This window comes from Alosa pseudoharengus, unplaced genomic scaffold, assembly GCF_046254945.1.
Source record: "Alosa pseudoharengus isolate Yale_2024_CS ecotype anadromous, Long Island Sound unplaced genomic scaffold, YU_APseudo_1.1 YU_APseudo_1.1_scf_7, whole genome shotgun sequence".
Lineage (NCBI taxonomy): Eukaryota > Metazoa > Chordata > Actinopteri > Clupeiformes > Clupeidae > Alosa > Alosa pseudoharengus.
In genome coordinates, this window is record NW_027468859.1 from 15,165,075 (window position 1) to 15,188,112 (window position 23,038).

Genomic DNA, 23,038 nt, shown 5'->3' on the forward strand with positions numbered 1-23,038 from the left:
GATGTAATTAACATTAACGTGACATAGATAGATAGATAGATAGATAGATACTTTATTGATCCCCAGGGGAAATTCAAGGTCTCAGTAGCATACAGACAACACACACACATTCATTAACAGCAGAACAAGTAATTAAAGTATATAATATAAAAACACAACTAAGCAATAAGGGCAGTAGAAGATAAAGAATATACTAAATATACTAAAATACAAATTATACTAACACTTAATCTAAATCAATTCTAAAAACAGTATCCACATAGTGGTGATTAATCAATCAAGAGGCGCTTGCAATGACTGAGCCAAGGACTGAGCCTGTGATTCTCTGTGCATAGTAAGGTAAGGTAAGGTAAGGTAAGGTGCTCTGTGTGAGTGAGTGTCATGGTGATAGTGCAGTGGTGATAGTGGTCATGGTGATAGTGCAAATTAGTAAGTCCAACAGTGCAACAATGCAGAAATAAAGTCTATATATATAACTATTTTAAGAAAAGGTATAAGTATAAGTGTGGCCACAGTTCGGCTGTGGCATGGAGGGAGGGGTTATGCCAGGGCTCGAATTACGTGGGAGCCAGAGGGAGCCGAGCTCCCATAGATTGAGGACTGGCCCATGAAAGCAACAAAGTCAAAAACCTGAGGGGGTCTCTCATATCTGAAGGTGTCTGGCATTGTAATTTAATCTTAAACAACCGCTCATTATCCATCCCTGTGCGATCTCTTACCATTAAAGACGTTAAATTAAAATATAGGCTACTACGGGACGTAGACCTACACTACGCTCTTGAACGCAGCATGACACTTCACCACCACACCACTAGACTATATGAGCAAACCGTATCGATTTGACAGCACTCGCAAATCTGAAGAAGTCACCCTGCTTTGATGTGAGTGTTTTGTCTATTTGCATAGGCGTTCATTGGGCTAGCCTACGTGGTTTAATACGTGCTGAAAAGTCCTGTTTGCTGTTGAACTTGCGCTTCACCTATTCTATGTTGATTGACAAAGCCATAAATTATGGCCCATAATGCAGCCTACAATGATCGTGTTGTCTGATGATCTAGCTATCCTCTGCCATTCAGAGCTCCGGAAAGTTCCCAGCTATTTTGAAACACCTGTTAGCGATCTCTGATGTCGGAATATTCAATGGCTACCCGACAATATCTCAGTGCAAACTCCAAAATTGTTCATCTATTAATTTTCCACGGTTCAACACATTAGCATACTAGAACATAGTTTGGCTGGCTTTATTCATTTCTGCCTAGCCTAGAAATCTAGACACGCCCCTAGCAGCAGCAAATTACATTTGCTGCCAGGGCTAGTCTAGCAACTCTCCGTTGGCTTGTGAGCTCCAGAAATCGAAACTTAATCAGGCCAATGAAATCGTGTATAGAGTCGTTAGGTGGGCTTAACATAATGATTGATGGCAGAGTTGCAACGGTTTGGCTTGAATTCCCTGCTACTTGAAAACAAATAAGATGGATGTTTGAACTAGCCAACTAGCTCCGCTGGTTGGAAACGCATGGGACTCATAGCGCTGCCGCTGTCCTATTGCGTGCAGAGGGAATTTGAAAGACAACTGATTATCCCGCCCCTCGGACTGAGCACTGCGAACAGTGAGTGCCCAGACCCTACATTTTAATGTGGGTCTGGCTCGTCAGGCTAAGGATAGCCTATCTGAGACGGTCGTCTGGTTTAAACGAGTTACATTGATAAATTGAGAATGGCACAGACTAAATCGTTTAGTCTATTTATTTGTATTGTGAATTGAAATGAGATATGGACTATTATAATCAATAATATGTTGAAATTAATTAAAAAGTAATACATTTCTATGAAAAATCTATGTCTGTTGTGTGCGTGTGTCAAGGTAAAGCCTAGGCCTACCGTGCGCATACTGCGCAAAAGCGCCACTTGCGCCAAGGCTATTTCATTGTATCGCCTTGTTAGGCTATGCGTGGGGTGTGCCAACTTTTTATGAGATAGAGAGACCCCCTTAAAGACAAAAAGACCATTCGAGCCCTGGGTTATGCATATGTGCTAATATAGCAGGCAAACAGTGAGGCAGAAAGACAGTGGTATATGTGGCTAGTGGTAAAAAGTGGCTAGTGGACAGACAGTATCCAAACATGGAGGGGGTGAAGAGACAGACTATGCAGAGAAGTCCATCTCCTCTTCCCTTAAGTGAAGCATTAAACAGTTCAATGGCCCTGGGGACAAATTACTTTCTCAGTCTGTCTGTTGTGTAGGGTTGGGTATCGTTTGGGTTTTATCCGATACCGGTGCTAAATCAATACTTTTAAAACGGTGCCTGAACCGGTACTTTGTTTTTAAAATGTTTTAAATTAAAATGGTCTAAAGCATGAATTGCTTTTTTTTTATGATAAGACAAATTTGAACATGAAATTGAACTGTTATATTCAATTGACCATCAATATCTCATTGCTCCTACGAATAATACATTTAAATGTTAAAACAGCTTGCCATGCATGCACACACAATGGTGAGCTCTGCTTTCAAGTTTACCCAGTGTAGGCGGTTTGCCATAATGTATGTTAAAACCGCTTGCCATAAAACTGCCAGGTCATGGACAACGGCATTTGCAAGCAAGCTAATCTAACAGGGAATCTATTTGCCAGTTAATTCAGTGTGTTCCCAAATGCTTCAAGAAATGTCTTGTCTTAACCCATAATACGCAGTAGTTTTGAACATGTTAGGCTACATGTCGGTGTTAAAGTGTTTAGATTCCCAGCGCTAGCCTAGTATTTTAACAGCAACTATGGCTATTCGCTAACACCAGTCAGCTGAGTTTAATTACCTGCTAGCGATAACGTAAGGAGATGGTTTCGTAGCCTCTTTGACAGCTCAGTGACATCAGGTATGTAACCTACATATTTGCTATGTTTTTGCCAGCTAACTTTTAATATGATCTTCATATTCATTGTGATGCTATATGGGCCTCATGCACATGAAAGATTAATATCATGCCATTATGTTGTTTAACACACCGTGAAATAAAGTTTTCACCTTACAACTTTGCTGATAACATTTCAAATAAATGTCAGTTAGCGCATTATAAGGATATTGTGTAATGTATAGGCTAGCCTACTGTTGATGTTGTTTCATAGCCTTTTGCTTGTGTGTAGTTAGGACCACTGCTAGATTTTGACAGGAGCTCGCATGTTGCTTTAAAGTAAGCTACTTAGGTATGAAGGTATATTGGGTGCAAAAGTGGCGAGCACATTTAACTGCAGATTTTGCATGTGCACACTAAAGTCGTAAATGTGTAACAGTAAAGTTGAAGTTGTACATATTTTTTTATATCTTGTTAACACAAAATAGGGGCTACGGGTTCACAAATCCTTTTTACAGGTACACAAATCCTATCCTGTGAGTCACAACTTTCAAGAGTCATGCACTCGACACTTTTGCTCCAAACGTTGCAGCGCAGTTGGTGCGAAACACATTTGCACATCCGTGTTTCATAATATGAGAACATGCACAACATTCGTGCATTTGTAAACCCAAATGTGAACTAATGCATCCGAAGTTGTGCATCTGTGAAATAATTTCTCATTAATAAAATTCTACAGATCGCATTGATTTTCTTGCACGACTACAAGTCAATTGATACAAGTGCTCGAATCTGCTTCTACGAGTGACGAGTGACTTTTGCTCCTGGCTAGGTGATATAATAGGAGCGAAAAGATTTGTATGTGTGCACGTCGAGCAATCGATCGAGAAAACAAGGCGGCCGGATCTGGATCCTGGATCGCGCTCAGACTACCATTGCCTGCTCATAAAATAAGTAACCTCAGCATGTTTCCTTATCAATGAAGGACACACGATTTAGATTTATAGTTTGTCTTTGCACAAAGCGAGGAAAAAATATTTGTTGCGGTGTGTTCGAAAATTGATGTCAGATTATGTGTCCTAACGATTTTGGACCGGCAGTGTTATATTTCTGTACTTCTAAACTAGTTATTTATCTAGCGATAGCTAGCTAGCTTGATCTGGCACTGGAGGATTTAGCAAGCAGGTAAGCTAAGCTAAACATAGCTGTCATGATAATGTAAACCAACAAACAAGATAACTTTCTTCATATTATTATCATGTTACTTACCTTATGAGCAGGCAATGGTAGTCTGAGCGCGATCCTGGATCCAGATCCGACCGCCTTGTTTTCTCGATCGATTCGCTCGACGTGCACACATACAAATCTTTTTGCTCCTATTATACATAGACTGTAAAAAATATCTTAATAATATGTACAACTTCAACTTTACTGTTACACATTTACGACTTTAGTGTGCACATGCAAAATCTGCAGTTAAATGTGCTCGCCACTTTTGCACCCAATATACCTTCATAATATACCTTCATACTTGGGCTCACGCAAGCTGTCAAACACAGTCCACTCGCCTATGTGGTGCACCCCTCTGGTTTAGCCTATACATCCAGTGTTTATCATAGGCTATGTTAGCTAACTGTATGTGGATGTGTTGCTATCAGAGCAAGACGTTAGAGATGGCGCATGACATTCAGTGATGCCTCCTATAAAACAAAAACAAACAAAAAAAAACGCTATTTAAGCACCGAAATGAGGCACCGTTTTCCACGTTGTTATTCGATGCAGTTACTACCGTTTGTGTCGGCACCAGTGCCATATTAGAACCGTGTTTCGGTGCCCAACCCTACTGTTGGTCTCCAGCTGATCAGGCTCTTCCTGCTTGTTCTGTCGTGAACTCCATGCTTTGAGGAAAACAATCTTTTTATCATAGTTCCCTCTTCAGTGAGCGATTATCAGCTCGTTTTTGTAACAGAGATGGCTGTTTATTGTCCCTAGGTTTACAGAAACACCTATTCATATTAATACATATGGAAGTCAAGTTAACGCTGCCGACCACACTGTTTGTCTATTACATGGCCCAGAATGCCTTGCATGTCTTTACAACAAAACAACCCAGTAAAACCTAATTTCCCGTAAACATATGAATTTGCATACTTGTAACATTTTTAATACAGTTTTTCTCAGTCGCTTTGGTGCTTTTCTCACATCACTAATAACAAGTGAATTTCTCAAAACAATTAGTGCAAACTGCAAAACCTAGTGGATAACCTGCAAAAGCACATCACTTGCTCAAAATGGATAGTCCATTCCTCAAAAGCAAGTATTAATGTCAATGAAACTGTCAGTGTCATCAAAATGAGAAGTCTTGACACAATCGTTTATGAACAAGATAGTCAAATGGGTTTGTCATGTTTTCATTATGACAGTTTATGCTCTCAGTGTTTTCCCATGCAAAAAAAGGTCAGAACTCGGTGACACTACCTGAAAATGCTCAAGACAGCACTATACAGTACTTGTACAGCCATTTGAAAACTACAGTAAAGTTACAAATTGCTGTAATTAGGGGAGTAAGTGAGTACAAGACACTGAATATGTACGTTTCACAGTTTTACTGTATATGCTCTTTGCAATTCTACAGCATTGTGACAGAATTTGATAACTAGTTCACCAATTTTGTATGTAATGATTCAAGCAATGAAATGAACACTATTAGTTTTATTGGGAACGACTATTCAGCATCCATAAGTATAGTTCATTTTGACTGACATGACATAAGCAAATTATAATGTTAAAAAACAGCAGAGAATTGTATGAAAGCATACATGTCCAAAAGCATTTGCATTTTTTTCAGAGGAAGGAGAAATTGCTACTATGATGTGCACAAATGACTAAATGTTGTGGAGGTTGAACTAATAGAATTTTCATTCTGATCTGAAAAAAGCACCAAAGCGACTGAGAAAAACGAATACTCTCCCATCATGACATTTAACAATAATGAACATTTATATTTGAACACCATCAATATGAAAACAACTGTACTGTTAGCTATATATAGCTACTGTTCTCCTTGATATTTCAGTTCGTAAGTCCATAAACACCCATGAAGCTGGGGAACATTCCTCTGTATAAGAAGGGGGGAGAAAAGGGGAAAAAATTCCAGTAAGTCGCAGGTTCGAATCCAGACCAGAGCAAGAGCAAATGAACAGATTTCATTTTTAAATTGGCTTTTTTTACAATCAATTCCTTATCTTTTGATAAAGTTTTGTCATTTTTGAAGTAAATTATTAAAAACTCACTTTTACTTATGCAATTGTGGCCTATATGTTAGTTTGGGGGATATCATTCATACGTATGAATGATTATGTAGACTAACAATATAATTTTAAAGTCCTAATGATCAGCCTACTTATTTGTATATCCCACATGATATGGAACGTTATTAACTGGTTCGGGAATTTAATTTTTTTGTTCTAACCGGTTCAGGAACGTCAATTTTAGGGTTGAACCGAAAACCGGAACCGTTAAAATACTGTTTCTGTTCGGAACGAACCAATTGGGGAAAAATTCTAGTTGAAAGCCCGGCTGGTGAATGCATGAGGGGTGTATGCGGGGCCTCCAGACTATTAAACCTGCAGATTGACCAGAGCTAGGCTCCTTGGTACGGCAGTCCAAGTGTGATGGCACTGTCACAACCCTATACGTCTAGATTAATAAGGTGCTTCAATGTCTTATTTGTGCTTGCTCATGGGACACTGTTTGACTAGACAAACCATTGTTTTGATGCCACTCTTTACAGATCCCTAGATCCCCTTCACATCTTTTGGTAGGCAGTCCATCTGATCGCAGATTCCTCTTTTTCAACTCCAGCCTCTTGGTAAATTGTTATGATCTGTTCCTTACATTACCATGTTCCATCCAAATGAATTTGACGATGTCACCCAAAGTAGAGCTAGAGAGTTGGGTGATGAGATTTAATGAGACCAGTAAACTTACAATCATATTATCTTACAAATAAATTCTTATTTGTTCGTAACACAAACATTATTACCATATAAACAAGTATAAATTTATTGTGATACAATGTATAAAAGTAACACCATACAGAACTTTATCTAATGATGCTCTGATTTGTTACACTTGCTGTGTGTTTAAGATAAGTGAGCAGCGTGATGTGGCATGCCATTTGCTTTGGCAGTAGATTTAGGTTATATCTGGGGGGTGTTCCAAGTACGTGGTTTAGTTACAAACCTGTGTATATTAACTCAGAGTAAGTGGTAAACCTTCTACAACAAGAGCCCTATGGCATTTTTTGTGTTAGGAGAATGAAGCCATACAGCTCTTCTATTAGGAGGTTTACCACTTACTCGGAGTTAACTTACCCAGGTTTGTCACTAAACCACGTACTTGGAATACCCCCCTGGTTGACACAGCCAGGCACTTGCATTGACAGATATAACGCACACATATGGCACAGCTGCCAAGAAGGGTTGGTCTCACTGGGGTATAATGCTTTCATGGCAACTAGAGCCACCTCTGGCACACAGATGGCCCAGGTCTGGCCCAGAGCGGCACCTTATCCTTACTACTGAGCAGAGCTACGTGAAATGCTTATGGAAACATGAAGCGTATGTGTGTATGAGCGTGTAGTATATCTTATTGAAATTGACAAAATAAAAAGAAATGTGTGCGTATCCTGTTTGCGGTATATGTGTGTTATGTCCACAGAGATGTGTGCGCATGTCACTTTGTTGTTAACAACGCAGCCCTTACACTGACAGTTAGTGAGTACCATGAAACTTTCTCAAAGATCTGAGCTCTTCCTTTAACACACAAGGTCGCTTGAAATGATCGGCCATTCACCCTCCACTTTTTATGTGAAGGAATGGTCAAACCCCTGCACCACATAGCAGTGGACAGTAACACATATTTGGCTGTGGTTTGACACAGATCAGGGCCAAACCTGTCATAGCATCAGCTGACACACAAGGGGCTGTAGTCTGTCCCTTCAGGTACCGTCACCTCAGCGAGAACACCTGTTGCTTTCCTGCAAGAGGCTTTCTGGACGGAAGACAACATGGTTTAAAACGCCTTAATATGACACTTAATACGAACCTCTAGGTTACAGATTTTTTTTTTCTTTGAAAAGTCTACTGGCTATAGGCACTGGTTCAATCTTTGGCTTCAGCAGGTAGTCTTTCGCAGGGGTAGGAAGAGACTGGTTTGGCTGTGGCTTTCAAAAGTCTCCTGAGATTCTGAACACTAACGAGAGTCTCGCTTCCTGTGGCTGTGCCCACCCATGTTGTTGGTCACAGTGGTTTTGGGGTACCACAGTCGTAGGAGTGCCTTTATCTAAGGCTCCTCTTGAATGTCCTCCTGTAGGTCCTCTTCTGTGCTCAAGAAGGTGGGGCTACAATCTGTGGTCCCGTATGACTGGCGGACAGGTCGGCTGTCTGACCAATCATACTCAGGGTCAGAGGTCAACACTCTGGGGGCGTATACCTGTCACAATGCCAACACAAAACAAAAACACAGGCCAATGTGAGTGTGTGTCCGAAGTTAGTGGACTGAGTTTGCAGGTGGAGTGAAGTGGAGGGTGTGTGTTTGTTTAAACATGAGAGCACAGTATGGTGGAGGAGTATTTGTTGGCTAATGGTTGTCATGTGTGTGTGTGTGTGTTGGGTTTTGCACTCACCAAGCCCTCAGAGGTGGCTGGTGTTCTGTCACACTCTTCCTCCTTCTCATCCTTCAACTGAGAACACACCACAGAACAACGTGCCTTAATATCACCTATCCAAATACCACCCACCCAAACAGCACCCAACCCAATATCACCTATCCAAATACCACCTGCCCAAACAGCACCCAACCCAATATCACCTATCCAAATACCACCAGCCCAAATAGCACCCAACCCAATATCACCTATTCAAATACCACCCACCCAAACAGCACCCAACACATCGGCTGTCCAAATGTCTCATGATTTAACATCACCCGGCTTCCCTATTCACCTATTCAAACGGCATCTGTCTAAACATCTGTGAACTCACCCTGTAGTTGTGGGGGCCGAGTTCTACAAACTCACCTGTAGTTGTGGGGGCTGAGTTCTACAAACTCACCTGTAGTTGTGGGGGCTGAGGTATCTGTGAACTCACCCTGTAGTTGTGGGGGCCGAGTTCTACAAACTCACCTGTAGTTGTGGGGGCTGAGTTCTACAAACTCACCTGTAGTTGTGGGGGCTGAGGTATCTGTGAACTCACCCTGTAGTTGTGGGGGCTGAGGTACTTAAAGTGGCCAAAGCAGGAGTAGGCGATGCAGATGAAGATGGTGATGCACAGGACCACCAGGGTGAAGAGCGATGTCTCAGCCATGAAGCCTGTAGACCAGGGAGACACCGGGTGTCAAACATGGACTGGCAGACACAGATGTGTATGTGCAGACTAGCACAGGTGAGTGAAAGTGCGTACCTGTCCGGACTACAGAGAAGAAGTAGAGCCAGAGCAGACAGATGATTGGTGCAGCGAGGGCCTGATTGACGGCTCCCAGGTGCACCTGCCTCTCCAAGCGGGCGGGCAGATAGGCGAAGAACAGGTTATGTTTGTCTACCAGGTGCCTCAGAAAGAGATACAAAAGACCTACACACACACACACACACAAAAGTTCAGTGTTAAACCTACATGGTGAGGCTGAGATTATTCTGATATAGCTAGGCTTGATAAATGACTGTTGGTTACCACACTGTGAACCACTTAGGGGCCCATTTATAATGAAAAATGTGTATTAGATGTGATTATACTCATGTGATTTCATATTGGTCCTGATCACAGGGCTCGAATTATCTTTTTGTCTTTAAGGGGGTCTCTCTATCTCATAAAAAGTTGGCACACCCCGCGCATAGCCTAACAAGGCGATACAATGAAATAGCCTAGGCGCAAGTGGCGCTTTTGCGCAGTATGCGCACGGTAGGCCTAGGCTTTACCTTGACACACGCACACAACAGACATAGATTTTTCATAGATTACTTTTTAATTAATTTCAACATATTATTGATTATAATAGTCCATATCTCATTTCAATTTCACAATACAAATAAATAGACTAAACGATTAGTCTGTGCCATTCTCAATTTATCAACGTAACTCGTTTAAACCAGACGACCGTCTCAGATAGGATATCCTCGGTGTCAAACACAATAATGCATGTAGTGTAACTTATACACAGAGATTGCTAACAGGTGTTTCAAAATAGCTGGGAACTTTCCGGAGCTCTGAATGGCAGAGGATAGCTAGATCATCAGACAACACGATCATTGTAGGCTGCATTATGGGCCATAATTTATGGCTTTGTCAATCAACATAGAATAGGTGAAGCGCAAGTTCAACAGCAAACAGGACTTTTCAGCACGTATTAAACCACGTAGGCTAGCCCAATGAACGCCTATGCAAATAGACAAAACACTCACATCAAAGCAGGGTGACTTCTTCAGATTTGCGAGTGCTGTCTAGTGGTGTGGTGGTGAAGTGTCATGCTGTGTTCAAGAGCGTAGTGTAGGTCTACGTCCCGTAGTAGCCTATATTTTAATTTAACGTCTTTAATGGTAAGAGATCGCACAGGGATGGATAATGAGCGGTTGTTTAAGATTAAATTACAATGCCAGACACCTTCAGATATGAGAGACCCCCTCAGGTTTTTGACTTCGTTGCTTTCATGGGCCAGTCCTCAATCTATGGGAGCTCGGCTCCCTCTGGCTCCCACGTAATTCGAGCCCTGCCTGATCATCTATAACTCTTAACTAATTCACTTTCACAGTGTTTGGTTCTGTGAAAAAGATATGTACAGAAGTGTATATGTTTGTATGTTTGTGTTTTTGTGTGTGTGTGTGTGTGTGTGTGTGTGTGTGTGTGTGTGTGTGTGTGTGTGTGTGTGTGTTTGTTCATTACCAAAAGGTACAATGACTGGGCAGGTGATACTGTAGGCCATGATAACAGTGAACACACAGAGATTCCAGCCGTACATGGCCCCATACTCAAACTCATAAGCCTGGTTCTGTAAACACACACATAGCCATTAATACACACACACACACACACACACACATATTTGAACATGAACACACACACACAATCACACACACACACACACACACACATACACACACACACACACTGACCTGCTTGACGTACTTCCTCTCAGCAGCTGAACGTGCCAGTGCCATTCGGATGGTGTACAATAGTAGCCCTGGTAACCGCAACAGCTCCATCCCTGAACCAATCAGGGCTGCCGCAATTACGTAGTTCACAAAGAATGCTCCCTGATCCGGCAGGAAAACACATCTGGGCGCACATACACACACACACCAAATATTGTAAATATTGTGGCTAACCAAGAGAATCCAGAAATCCAGCAGGAAAAAAGATCCCCAGATCCCACATTAACACACATAGACTATGCAACTTGAATGAAATACTTCAGAGAACAGCCCTAATCAATCAGGAAAACACAAGTTTATATAATGCAATATTCTATACAGATTTACAGTGAACACACGCACACACACACAGTGGTACTTACTCAAATCTCACACGGCCTTCAGTCTTCCGATCAAACAGCCAGCGGAAAAACAGATCCAGACTGCAGGAGCACACACGCACACACACGCACGCACACACACGCGCGCACACACACGCACGCGCACACACGCGCACACACACGCACACACACGCACACACACGCACACACACGCACAACACACGCACAACACACGCACACACACGCACAACACACGCACACACACGCACACACACGCACAACACACGCACACACACACACGCACACGCACAACACACGCACACACACGCACAACACACGCACAACACACAGTGGTGATGCATTGCACCGATCAGCAGAAGGCACTGTCTGCTATACTGAGGTCCAAGATTAGATGAGAAAAAAAGACTTTGTATGTGTTGTGGTGGGTCTCCACAAGCAAATAAAAGAAAGCTGTGCATGTTTATCTTCATGCTGTGTGTGTGTGTGTGTGTGTGTGTGTGTTACCTTAAGAGGCCAAGAGAGGGCAGTATCAATACCATGAAGAGAAGGAAGATGTAGAGTTTATACATCATGCTCATATTCTCACTGGACCTATAACACACAAACAGAGTGTCCTATCTGTTCCAGTGGGCTTGCATAAAAATACATTTCTGCACTTTGTGTGTGTGTGTGTGTGTGTGCGTTTGTGTGCTACCTGGTCCAATGGGCCTCCCATACAGTAGAATAGTATACTACAGTTGGCAGCAGAGCTGAAAAGGTCCACAGCAGTAGAGTTGGCAAGAACTGACTGATGATGGGATTCTGTGAGGACACAATAACATCAACCATGTGTGTGTGTGTGTGTGTGTGTTTGAGAGAGTGAGTGAGAGAGAGAGAGAGACCCACACTGACTTAGTGATATGTGTATGTGAGACTCATCCTGGTGGTATAGGCAGTGGATGAGTGTATGTGACTTGCGTTGAGATAGTAAATGGGCCTTGGTGATGTAGTGAGTGTGAGTTTAAGTTTGAGTGAGTGTGTGTGTGAGAGAGAGAGAGAGACACACACACTTACATTGAGATCCTTGATGGGCTGGGTGACGTTGAACTTGTCAATGGTGCTGATGACGACGGAGGGTGTGGTGAGGAAGAAGAGCATGATGAAGATGATGATGTTGATGAGGAACACACGCAGCCACCATCGGAAGCCCTGAACTGACAGATTCTCCCTGAGACAGGAAGGAAGGGAGACAAAGAGGGGAGGGAGAGAAGGGAATAGAGTCTTATATAGAGTCTAACATTGATTGGGATGTACAAAGAAAAGCTGCGTGGACTCTTATCTGATCTATCTGTGTGTGTACACGCAGCTTTCCAGGTTTGTGCATATGACTTAGTATGACTTTAATGCAAGTCTGTGTCCATGAGCCCCCTGGTCTGTACCGGTAAGTATCGTTGGTGTGTGTGTGTACCAGTAAACGTTGCTGGGGTGTGCTGCCCGTGTGATTCGCCATTTTCTCACGTCCAGGCTTGCGCTATTGGCTGATGGCTGTGGTTCCCGGCCACCCCCGCCACTGCAGTCCACAGCGTTGAAGTCTTTCAGAATACTGAGGATAATAGAGTGGTCAGTCTCTCTCTCTCACACACACACACTTTGATACAACAACTCCTGTGACCGTAAGAAGACAGTTCTTCCCACTCACTAGTTTGCCATGGATTCAGTATGCATGGTTACAAAGGCCATGCCAAGTGGATGCTGTGGCACTTCCTGCTTCTGTTTCTTCACTTCCTCTAGCAGAACAGCCCCCTGGGAACTGTAGTAGTCTAAAGCATCCACCTGTACACATGTACACATGAGGGCTTTGTAAGGCAACATCAGGTGAGAGGTAATATGCAGAAAAAGTGAGAGAACAGACACAGTATGGACGGCCTTTGACGCTTCATTTGTATCTTTTATTGCTCTCTCACCTCCTGGCAGGCGTGGCATTGGCATCCGGAGCAGCACAGGTACCCACACAGGCGCGGGTTGATGAACTCACGCTTGCCATGACGCTCCAGGACTCTCTGGTAGTACTGCAGGTTCTTCTCCACCCGTTTCCTAGGAGATTCACCATAGCAACATTAACCCAAGCTCTAGGCAGGACACTAGGGATGCGTTTGTAAATTCAATCTGCCACTCTGGATATGGAATGACACTCCGCAGTTGGAAAACAAACAATCCATCTCTATAAATTAACAAATGGCTTCTCACAGAGAACCAAAGTGGACATAACACAAACAGGGTCGAAATTGGGTTTTGTGTTTCATTCAAGAGCTTGACAACAGTGATGAATAGTGAGTAAACTATTTTGTTTCATTACAAATTATGTTCTATTATTAGTAGAAGTCAACATTTGTTCTATATGTGCAGCTTTGTCAAATGGAGGTCCGACCCTTCAGGTATGATGCTAACATGCTGACATTATAGGGTCATATGTGTGAATGACACCGACGCACATTAACAGAATCTCTGTGTGGTTGAACAGGTTGAACGTGGTTGAACACTCACATGAACAGAATCTCTGCATGTTCTTTGCTTCGTTCAGACACGAGCTCATTTACATAATGTCCGTCGGAAATACGAGGAGGGGAGCAGTAGAACAGACGGGTACGTTCGGTAAGTAAGACTGACATCACACTCTGTCCCTTCAGCTGTAGCGTGCCCTGAATGACTGAGTGTGTGATGCTCCAACCATTCCAGTTCCAACCATTGATATATATCTATGGTTCCAACAGTTTCAAATGAGCGGTTTCAAATAGTGTGCTCAGAACACTCCATATGGCAGTTTACAAACACACTCTAGAAATAATTCAGTGGCACACTGGGTAATGTAGTACCTTTCTTTGGCCAGTTGGATGTATTTAGACACATCGTAGCAGAGGCGGACATCCGTCACCTGACAAGTGGGATAAGCCTCCCTACAGACCATAGCACAAACACACCATAAACATTCCATACATACAAGCAAAAGGCCAGGCATATGAACATCACATGATCATTATATACAAGTAAGTGTTAATGGGTATCTCTTTCTCTTTACACACACACACACACACACACACACAAATGTGTATGTGACACAGTATGTGTGTGCAATGCGTACTGACACTATAAAAACATTTGTGGGTGAGAGCATGTGTGGGTGCACTGACATGAAATGTGTTTTGATGTCTTCTTCACTGGCGGTTTTGGGGACAGAGCAGACGAAGAGTGTACTTCTGGCCTGAAAAGTAACCCCAAATATTGATAATCATACTCATGAATACAAGAATATAAACAGAAAATCATCACATAATACTATAAATACATAACACCAACATGCATTACATTAAACACAGTAGTACATAAACATAATATATGTACGGATCTGTGTTGTAATAATGCATGTGAGTGTGTTTATGTATATGTAATTACATATGTAAGACAGTGTATTATTTATAATGTGTGTCTCTGTGTGTGTGTGTGTGTCTACATACCTCATCTCTATTTGTGCCCTTCATCTGAGAGGTATGATGTCTTAGTAGTGCCACCGTCAGGACAAGATAAAATACTGCAAAAACCGTATGTAGCCACAGCAGTCTGTCTCTGCACACACAAACACACACAAAGACCTATTTGAGTAAAGAACTCCAGAGCAAATGATTAATTTTAAAGCACATGAGCCATTTCACACATTTGATCTAAACTCATTGCTTATCAAACAAAGACAATTACAAACACCCAATATCTACACACAGTCCAAACACACTGTGTGGGTTCTAGCCACACCTACCCTTCCTTCAGGTTTCCTATGGTGGTTCTCCCAAAGCTGTATGGATCAGTTCCTGTAAAAGATCAGTTAGTTGTGAATACACACACACACGGATACATGCATATATGTCCATACATGCAAGCACTATATATTTTATAATGCATTTACAAAATATTCTGGGACACACAGGCACCGGGAGGCACACAGACAGACAGAGACACACACACACACACACACACGTCAGTAAATAACTCTAGAGCAAATTATTTATTTTAAAGCACATGACCCATTTCACACATTTTACACAAGTACAGAAGTGAGAGTCACTAGCATCTTATTTTTTAGAAATGTTAGTTTTTCTTGCAGTGAAGTGGGTGGGTGGGAGTGTTGCCGTGTAGACGCACCCAGTAAATTCCCGGAGAGGTTGACAGGCAGGATGACACACACGGACAGCACACACACGAGTACCATCAACACAATCAGGTGACGCTGAAACGACAGGTAGTGAACCGCATCCACTCCACAACGCTCTTTCACCATTGCCATACTGCGCGTACACACACACACACACACACACACACACACACACACACACACACACTGCACTTGAATGGTGTACATTACGTACATTGTATGTGTAAGTTTATATACCGGTATGTATGTAAAGGCCTGAGGTATATAAATACATCAACTTACTCCATTCTAATGATATAAGTGAGCCAGGAACACAGACCCTACAGGGAGAATGAACACACACACACAATATAAGTCTGGGGAGTGGTGCTGCTGATGTGAGATGTGAGAATGATGGGGTAACGGTGATTACTGTAATGGTTGTGAATGGCTGTGACTTTACTAATGACAGTGATGTTGATGGTATTCCTAACGGTTATTTTAAGACAGTGGTAGTCTAGAGGAATACACCTGGATTCAGGGCAAAATAGGGTGGGGGGAATGTCTCTGATTTCGAACAAAGCTTTTCTCAATAGCTAATCGCAGAGATGTGGCAGACCTTGTGAGTATGCACATGTACTGGGTGTTTCATGAAAATACCGCTGACAGCATACTAACAACCAAAACGATAGCGTTTAGTTTGCCATTGTTAGTTTTTCTTTTCTTTTTTCTTTTGTCCTGCACCTGCCAGGTGGGATGCGCACACAATAACTCTTTTGCTTAGTTTGCATTTGTAGCCATCTCTGGCTAGCCTTTGCTTAGGCAAATGAGACATAACTTCTGCAGAGGGTTAATGCAAATGTTGTAACAAACTTCAATTTCTTCAAAAATTGACTCTAAACATGCTTCAAGTATGTTTGTATCGGCAGCCATTTCGCACTGATTTCAGTAGGAACTTTTCCCCATGAACACAACGGAAGTGAGATCAGTGGGCGGTTTTCCAGTTGTGAAGGTTTTGGCCCAGAAGTTCGTTCAGCATGATGCGAGCTTCTGGGTACCCAGATTAAGACAGTGGTAACAATGATTAAGACAATGATTATGTGGTGATTGTGTGGTTGCTGGAGATGATGTTGTTATCGTGATCCTTGTGATAAAATGAGGTCATGATCGTGAACGAGGTGATGTTGGTGATTGTAATTATGAGGGTGGTGATGAGGAGGATGGTGGAGAATGATAATGATATTGATAATGATAGTGGTGGTGGTGGTGTCATACCTTCTCGTGTTCAGGTTCCTCTCCTTTTGAGATAACCGAGGACATGCGACCATAACGACGGTGAGACTCAAACCTGTGGACACACACTCTAGTTAAGAAACAACATTGAACACACACACACACACACACACACACACACACACACGCACACGCACACGCACACACAGTCTACAAGTCTAACGTGGCATAGCCACAGGAGTACTATCTAAGAAGTGAAAGTCCATTGAGGAACTCACACACACTCACTCACACTCCCGTGGAGTCGGGGTTGAGGAAGCTGGCGAGAGATAGCACGTACTTACACCACACTGAGACATGATGAAATGTATGTCTCACAAGAAATGGAGTGTTTCTCACTTTAGGGGTTTCTGTAGCAACATGTATGTGTGTGTATTCAGGCACATTATGAACTTATTACTTGATCAGCTGTGCTTATGTATGTACCTAGATGGCATAGTGCTAACATTGTAACTATGTTTAATGTCAAGAGTGTGGGAGAGTGTGTGGTTGTACTTTAACTGATTTGGTTACTGAGTTTCTGTTTGAATACATGTGTACACATGTGTGGTCTGTAAGTGTGTGTGTGTGTGTGTGAGTGTGTACATGTGTGGTAATGCCTCCTATGTTGCCTTAACTTCCCCTGCCTTTCTACTGTTTTTTAACGGCTTTTCTACACCCTGACACAAGACATGTCAAACGGTACTGTCTCAACACAACCCATGGCTACAACATCCACTGATAGCCAGCTTTCCCATACTACAGGTCCAAATGAGAATATTTATTTAAGTTAAGAATATTTAATTAAGTTATTTAAGTTATTAAAGTGGTGTTGAGAATATTTATTTAAGTTATTTAAGTTATTAAAGTGGTGTTCATCAGAGTGATGGGGAAAACATAATATGCTGTTCAGTTATCATATCAAGTTGTGTCAGTTTGAATGAGAATCACACACACGCACCCTTCACTGTCAGCCACCAGTGCCAAGCGTCCATAATCCCACAGCTTCCTCCTGATGAACGTGAAGAGCAGCAGCAGCACCTGCAAACCAATCAGATTTCACATACAGAAGGCACCAGTTAGCTCTCACATACAGCAGGCACAACCAATCAGCTTTCACAAAACAGGAGGGACAACCAATCAGCTCTCACACATACAGTAGGCACAACCAATCAGCTCTCACACATAGAGTAGGCACTGCAAATTAGCCCCTCACCCAAGAGACACAACCGATCAGCTCTCACAAGCACAGGAACCAATCAACTTTCACCTACTCACAACAACTAGTCAACTGAGCGTCAACAAATGCATTTAGAGCACACTTGCATCTAGAAAACATTTGCATTGACGTATACACACACATAATACTTTTGGTATACACGGTATACACACATACACATAACACATTTGGGGCAGCCGTGCTTCGGACTTGTAACCGGAGAGTTGCCGGTTCGAACCCTGACCAGTAGAAACGGCTGAAGTGCCCTTGAGCAAGGCACCTAAACCTTCACTGCTCCCCGAGCGCTGTAGCAGGCAGCTCACTGCGTCAAGATTAGTGTGTGCTTCACCTCACTGAGTGTGTTTCACTAATTCACGGATTTGGATAAATGCAGAGACCAAATTTCCCTCACGGGATCAAAAGAGTATATATACTTATATTTATACACTGCCACAACGACCCAAATATCCCGTTACTCAACATCTGCAGGACTGCAGGATACCTACGGCAAGCTTATGACAACAGGTCTGTCTGCTGTAGCTCGCTCAACAAACTACCATACACCCTCACCCCACCACCACAAACCCACACACACACTTACCAGAAACACTATGAAGTCCAGCAGGAGGACGACAGGTACCCCTCCGAACTGGTTCCCCATCAGGACGGTGCTCTGGGTGGCGCTGAAACAGGTGCTGTTGTCCACATGGCCGGAGCTGTTCCCAGTTGCCTCCGTCCATGGCCAGGTCCAACCAGACTCCATTCAGCACACTTAGGGGACACAAGGGCACACTTCAGTCCAGTTTGTGAAAGAAATGGGGGATGTGTGTGTGTGTGTGTGTGTGTGTGTGTGTGTCTGTGAGTGGGTCAGTGAGTAAAGTTGTGTGTGCGCGAGCGAGACAGTGAGGTGGTCTACACATTACTGTATGGTGTGTTCTGTTCTGTTCAAGAAATGTGTGTGTGTGTGTGTTTGTGTGTGTCTGTCTGTCTGTCTATGAGTGAGTGGGTCAGTGAGTAAAGTTGTGTGTGTGCGAGCGAGACAGTGAGGTGGTCTACTCCTTATGGTGTGTTCTGTTCAGTCAAATAGTGCTAATGCTTTGAGGCACAGGGTTGCTTTATATGATCCTATGTAATGGTTCTTAAATCTATTCTTGTCTTCGCTCTCTATTGATGTTGTTTAATACTAAAGAAGTATGATTGTGAAACAGCACCGTTGCCATAGTAATATGTTGTTGCATTTTAACCAGTGTTTGTTAACAGTGGATATTCTCACTATGGTATAACACTATATACCAGTAGTACCATTGATATACTTATTGACATTACCCATTTTGATTTATAGTAATACTAACCCACTCTATAGACCCTTTCAAGAGAGTTCCATTATCAGCATCATAGTTGGCCCCACAAGACTTTCTTTTTAACATTCCATATGTTATCTTAATGCAGAGGAAGTAGATTGGGGCCCAAATAGAACGTTCAAGCATTGTTTTTGTTTTTATTGTTGAAAGGGTCTATATCTCTCTTTCTCCCCCCCCCCCCCCTTACCTCAATTGTTAAGTATACACTACCATTTACATCCTTGTGTTTGGCCCTCATCTCACTCATCTCACCTGAAGTCCCATCCCTACGACTTCCCTATCATCGTTGTCCCCCTGCCCGGATTCCTGGCCTGTGCAGCCTAGCAACCCACTACTTGCCCTATGACAACTCCTAATCCCCCTGGACAATTCCTTTTCCTACACTGGACTATTTGAACTTTCTGACACTTAATAGGATTAATGCATTATCATACTGGATATGTAACCATCCCACCTCTTGTAACATACACCTCAGGTGGCTTTAAACACCATGTTCTATTCTAACTAACTAACTAACTAACTAACTAACTAAGTTGCTATGATTATTGTAACTAACTTTTACCATGTATACAGACCTTACTGTTCTGTAACTGACCCTAGGCAGATGGGTTAGGCCCTTGAGTCGTGGATCTGCTCGAGGTTCCTTCCTATGTATCTCCAATTCTAGGGAGTTTTTCCTCGCCCCTGTTACCCATGGGCCTTCTCTTCTCTACTTTTCTCTGATTGTCTAACATTCTGTAACATTCAGTGCCATGAGACATGTGTAATGTTTTGGCGCTCTATAAGTGAAATTACATTGAAATTTAAATTAACAGTAGCCTATCTATAGTAGGCCTAGCATATGTTATCCAGAGAACTGTTGCTCTACGGAGTGTTGCTTAAAGGAGGCTTCTCTCTACACTTGTCACTGCCCAATCCTTCCTGGCGAGCCTGCTGATGAACTGGCCCAGGCCTGCTGAGAATTATTGTTTACAGTTGTATCCTATGCCTTGCTGTGTGATTAATCTAGGCTGGCGATTGGCCGTGTATAGTGCTTGCTGTAGGCCTAGTGTGAAGGAGTGCCTTTACGGATCCTGGGCACAGCCTGTGCCACATCTTGCAGCTGTCTTCAAGTCCCCATCCAATAAATAGCACAAGCTAAACTCCATCAGATCATACCAGACCATAGGCAAACTATAAGACAGTGATACATTAATGTACAATCCAATTCTACATCAGACTGCAAATCAGACAGACTGATTTTACATTAAGATTTATGATCCATCAGAATTAATACTCAAAAGAATATTTTAATTTGACAGTCACTGCCAAATGTATTTCTCAGAGTGTATTTTCATTTTCCAAAAGAAAGTTGCGAGGATATCCAGAACAGAGTGAAGGCTGTTCCATTCTGACTTGCTGCGGGCCTATTAGTCAGCTGTCTGCGATGCCAGGGAAAGTGTAGGGTTAGGCCAGGGGTTCCCAAACTTTTCCACGACAAGGCCCCCCAAATACCACTAGGTTCTGGCCAAGGACCCCCTTGATGTGTTATTAAACCCATCGACTATACTACGGAAAATGTAGAAATACATTAAGCTAATCCTAATAATTGTTTTAGCCACAAGCACTTCGCGATGGAGCATACAGTGTGTAAAAATTGCATTTGGGGCTTTCTGCTATATGAGAGCTATCACTCTACTATTATTCCCAGTCATTATCATAGACAATATAATGTTCAGATATGTAACAAATTATTATAATGCCATTGTATAACAACCCTCATAGTAATAGGTATATTTTACATTTTTCAAATGTATACATTTCTTGCTTTTACTTTTCCTTCCAACTAGGGGGCCCGGCCCGGCCCCCACTTTGAAAACCACTGGGTTAGGCTACCTTCTGTCTGACAAAACTAGATTGACCGAACGAGGGCGGGGAGTCACGAGCTCGCCTGTGCCAATTGCAGACTAACTTCAACACCGTTCCACTAACCAAACGCGTTAAACGCCGAGGAAACAATGTTTTCCGCAATGACACAACCGTGATCACATTATGCTTGGCATGTGATCAAGGCTAGATACTGCCGCATTAGGGGTGTGAAACGAATAAGTCCCGCTATGCAAGAGAAAGCAACAGCTGTTTAAACTCAGAGCAATACATAATTCTTCTGACGGGCGAAACTACAAAGTAGCCTAGATCAGACATTGAGTGAGTGAATCTAGTTAAAGAGCTATTATTTTGCACTTGTTCAATTTCACGCCAATCAACTGAGAATTCCTATTTCGTCTAAAACTGTCACGCTGTCTGTCTGTCCCTTCCATTGAGGTCGATCCATCATCATGACCACAAGTTTTTCTACTTGTGATCTCGGTTACAGAATGTTACTTTCCAGGGAAATAAAAAGCCTGCCTTACCTACCTCTTGTTAAAACCAAAGTTTGGATCTTGAGATCGTCCAACGGGAGGTCATATTTTATCGTAGTTATCGCTTTGAACGGTTGACCGGTCCGGAGCTAAACAGACCAAAGCAGAGAATGTAATAAGAGCCACGACAGACATATCCGTGTCTGCGCACAAGCCTGCCTCACTCCTCCCGCCCATCAGACTCCACGACAACACTGCTCAGCCAGGACAGGCCGACAACAGTTCTAGTTCCCCAAGAGCGCGGTTTTGGTTGTTCAACCACAAATAACGTAGGCCTAGATGGGCTTCTTCACGGAAACTGCTACTACCAACTCGCTCACTGCACTGTAACTTAGGCTACTCTTGCTCTCGAAGACTTTTTCAAGAATTATATAATAATAATTATAAATGTATTTTTAATAAAATAAGAATTAATAATAAGAAGTAGGCTAGCTAGGCCTGGCCTATTCACAAAAAAAATTTGATAGCCTTACACACTGTAGAGGTTTGGTATGCTAGCTTAGCCTTTCTCAAACTTATTTGACCTGAGGCCCAGTCATGGCAGACTTTGGGGTCATAGGGCCCACCTACACATACACACACCCCCCCCCCCCCATATTATGCTATATTGGTATGCACTTTCACTTCAAAGCAGTCAATGTTCAAAGTGCTAACATTGTTCACAAAAAGTTTGTGAAAACATGCACATCAGAGGACTGCTTTACAAATGTAAGATATAATAATTACAATATAATTGCTTTTGCATGGTTGCATGATGCTTGCATGAGAAATAGGCTACTTCTTAAAACAACAGCAACTATATGGGTGCTGTTTTGGAATGTTTCCCTCATGTAAGCATCATACACTGTGGCAAATGGAGAAAAAAAATGGCATGCGTTTTAAAGAAATTTCATTTGAATGCCTGAATGTAAGGATTCAGGAATCATAATGCCAGCTTTTGTGTATGGTAAACAGCGGAGCAGATAAGCGTAAATCTCTGGTCTGGAGGTCTTTAAAGGAAGACAAATAAGGCTACAATAGCTTTTGACCACGTTATATACGTTATATTCAAATTTGACTATACGCAGAGGCCTACTCAAGTGTATTATACAGTCTCTGCTCTTTCTATGGAAGTTGCAAGAATCCACGCAGTTCTATTAAATGCCGTTAAATAATTAAATAGCCTTCTGACAGGTTGAAGCGGAGCTTTGCTACCAACGTTATCGGGTAGTTTTAGTTTCTGTCGCGCGC

The 23,038-nt window shown here is 42.5% G+C and overlaps 1 protein-coding gene across 2 annotated transcripts; it reads right to left on the bottom strand.

Moving 5' to 3' along the window:
• Positions 1-7,206: 7,206 nt before the first annotated feature.
• tmem63a (transmembrane protein 63A) lies at positions 7,207-21,928 on the bottom strand. 2 transcript variants are annotated; one of them, XM_076271658.1, is made up of 23 exons: positions 21,804-21,928; positions 18,647-18,816; positions 17,788-17,867; positions 16,830-16,902; positions 15,858-15,895; positions 15,566-15,708; positions 15,183-15,234; positions 14,887-14,995; positions 14,563-14,633; positions 14,248-14,328; positions 13,339-13,468; positions 13,074-13,207; positions 12,843-12,977; positions 12,449-12,602; positions 12,090-12,196; positions 11,900-11,986; positions 11,417-11,476; positions 11,016-11,178; positions 10,786-10,891; positions 9,313-9,480; positions 9,106-9,221; positions 8,538-8,594; positions 7,207-8,344 (listed from the first exon to the last, which is right to left on the bottom strand). In XM_076271658.1, the coding sequence occupies exons 2-23, from the start codon at positions 18,806-18,808 to the stop codon at positions 8,195-8,197; spliced, it is 2,376 nt and encodes a 791-aa protein (XP_076127773.1). In that variant the 5' UTR covers positions 18,809-18,816; positions 21,804-21,928; the 3' UTR covers positions 7,207-8,194. The 2 variants fall into 2 exon arrangements, with proteins under 2 accessions (XP_076127773.1, XP_076127774.1); XM_076271659.1 differs by having other exon boundaries at positions 21,800-21,928.
• Between the last annotated feature and the right edge of the window lie 1,110 nt (positions 21,929-23,038).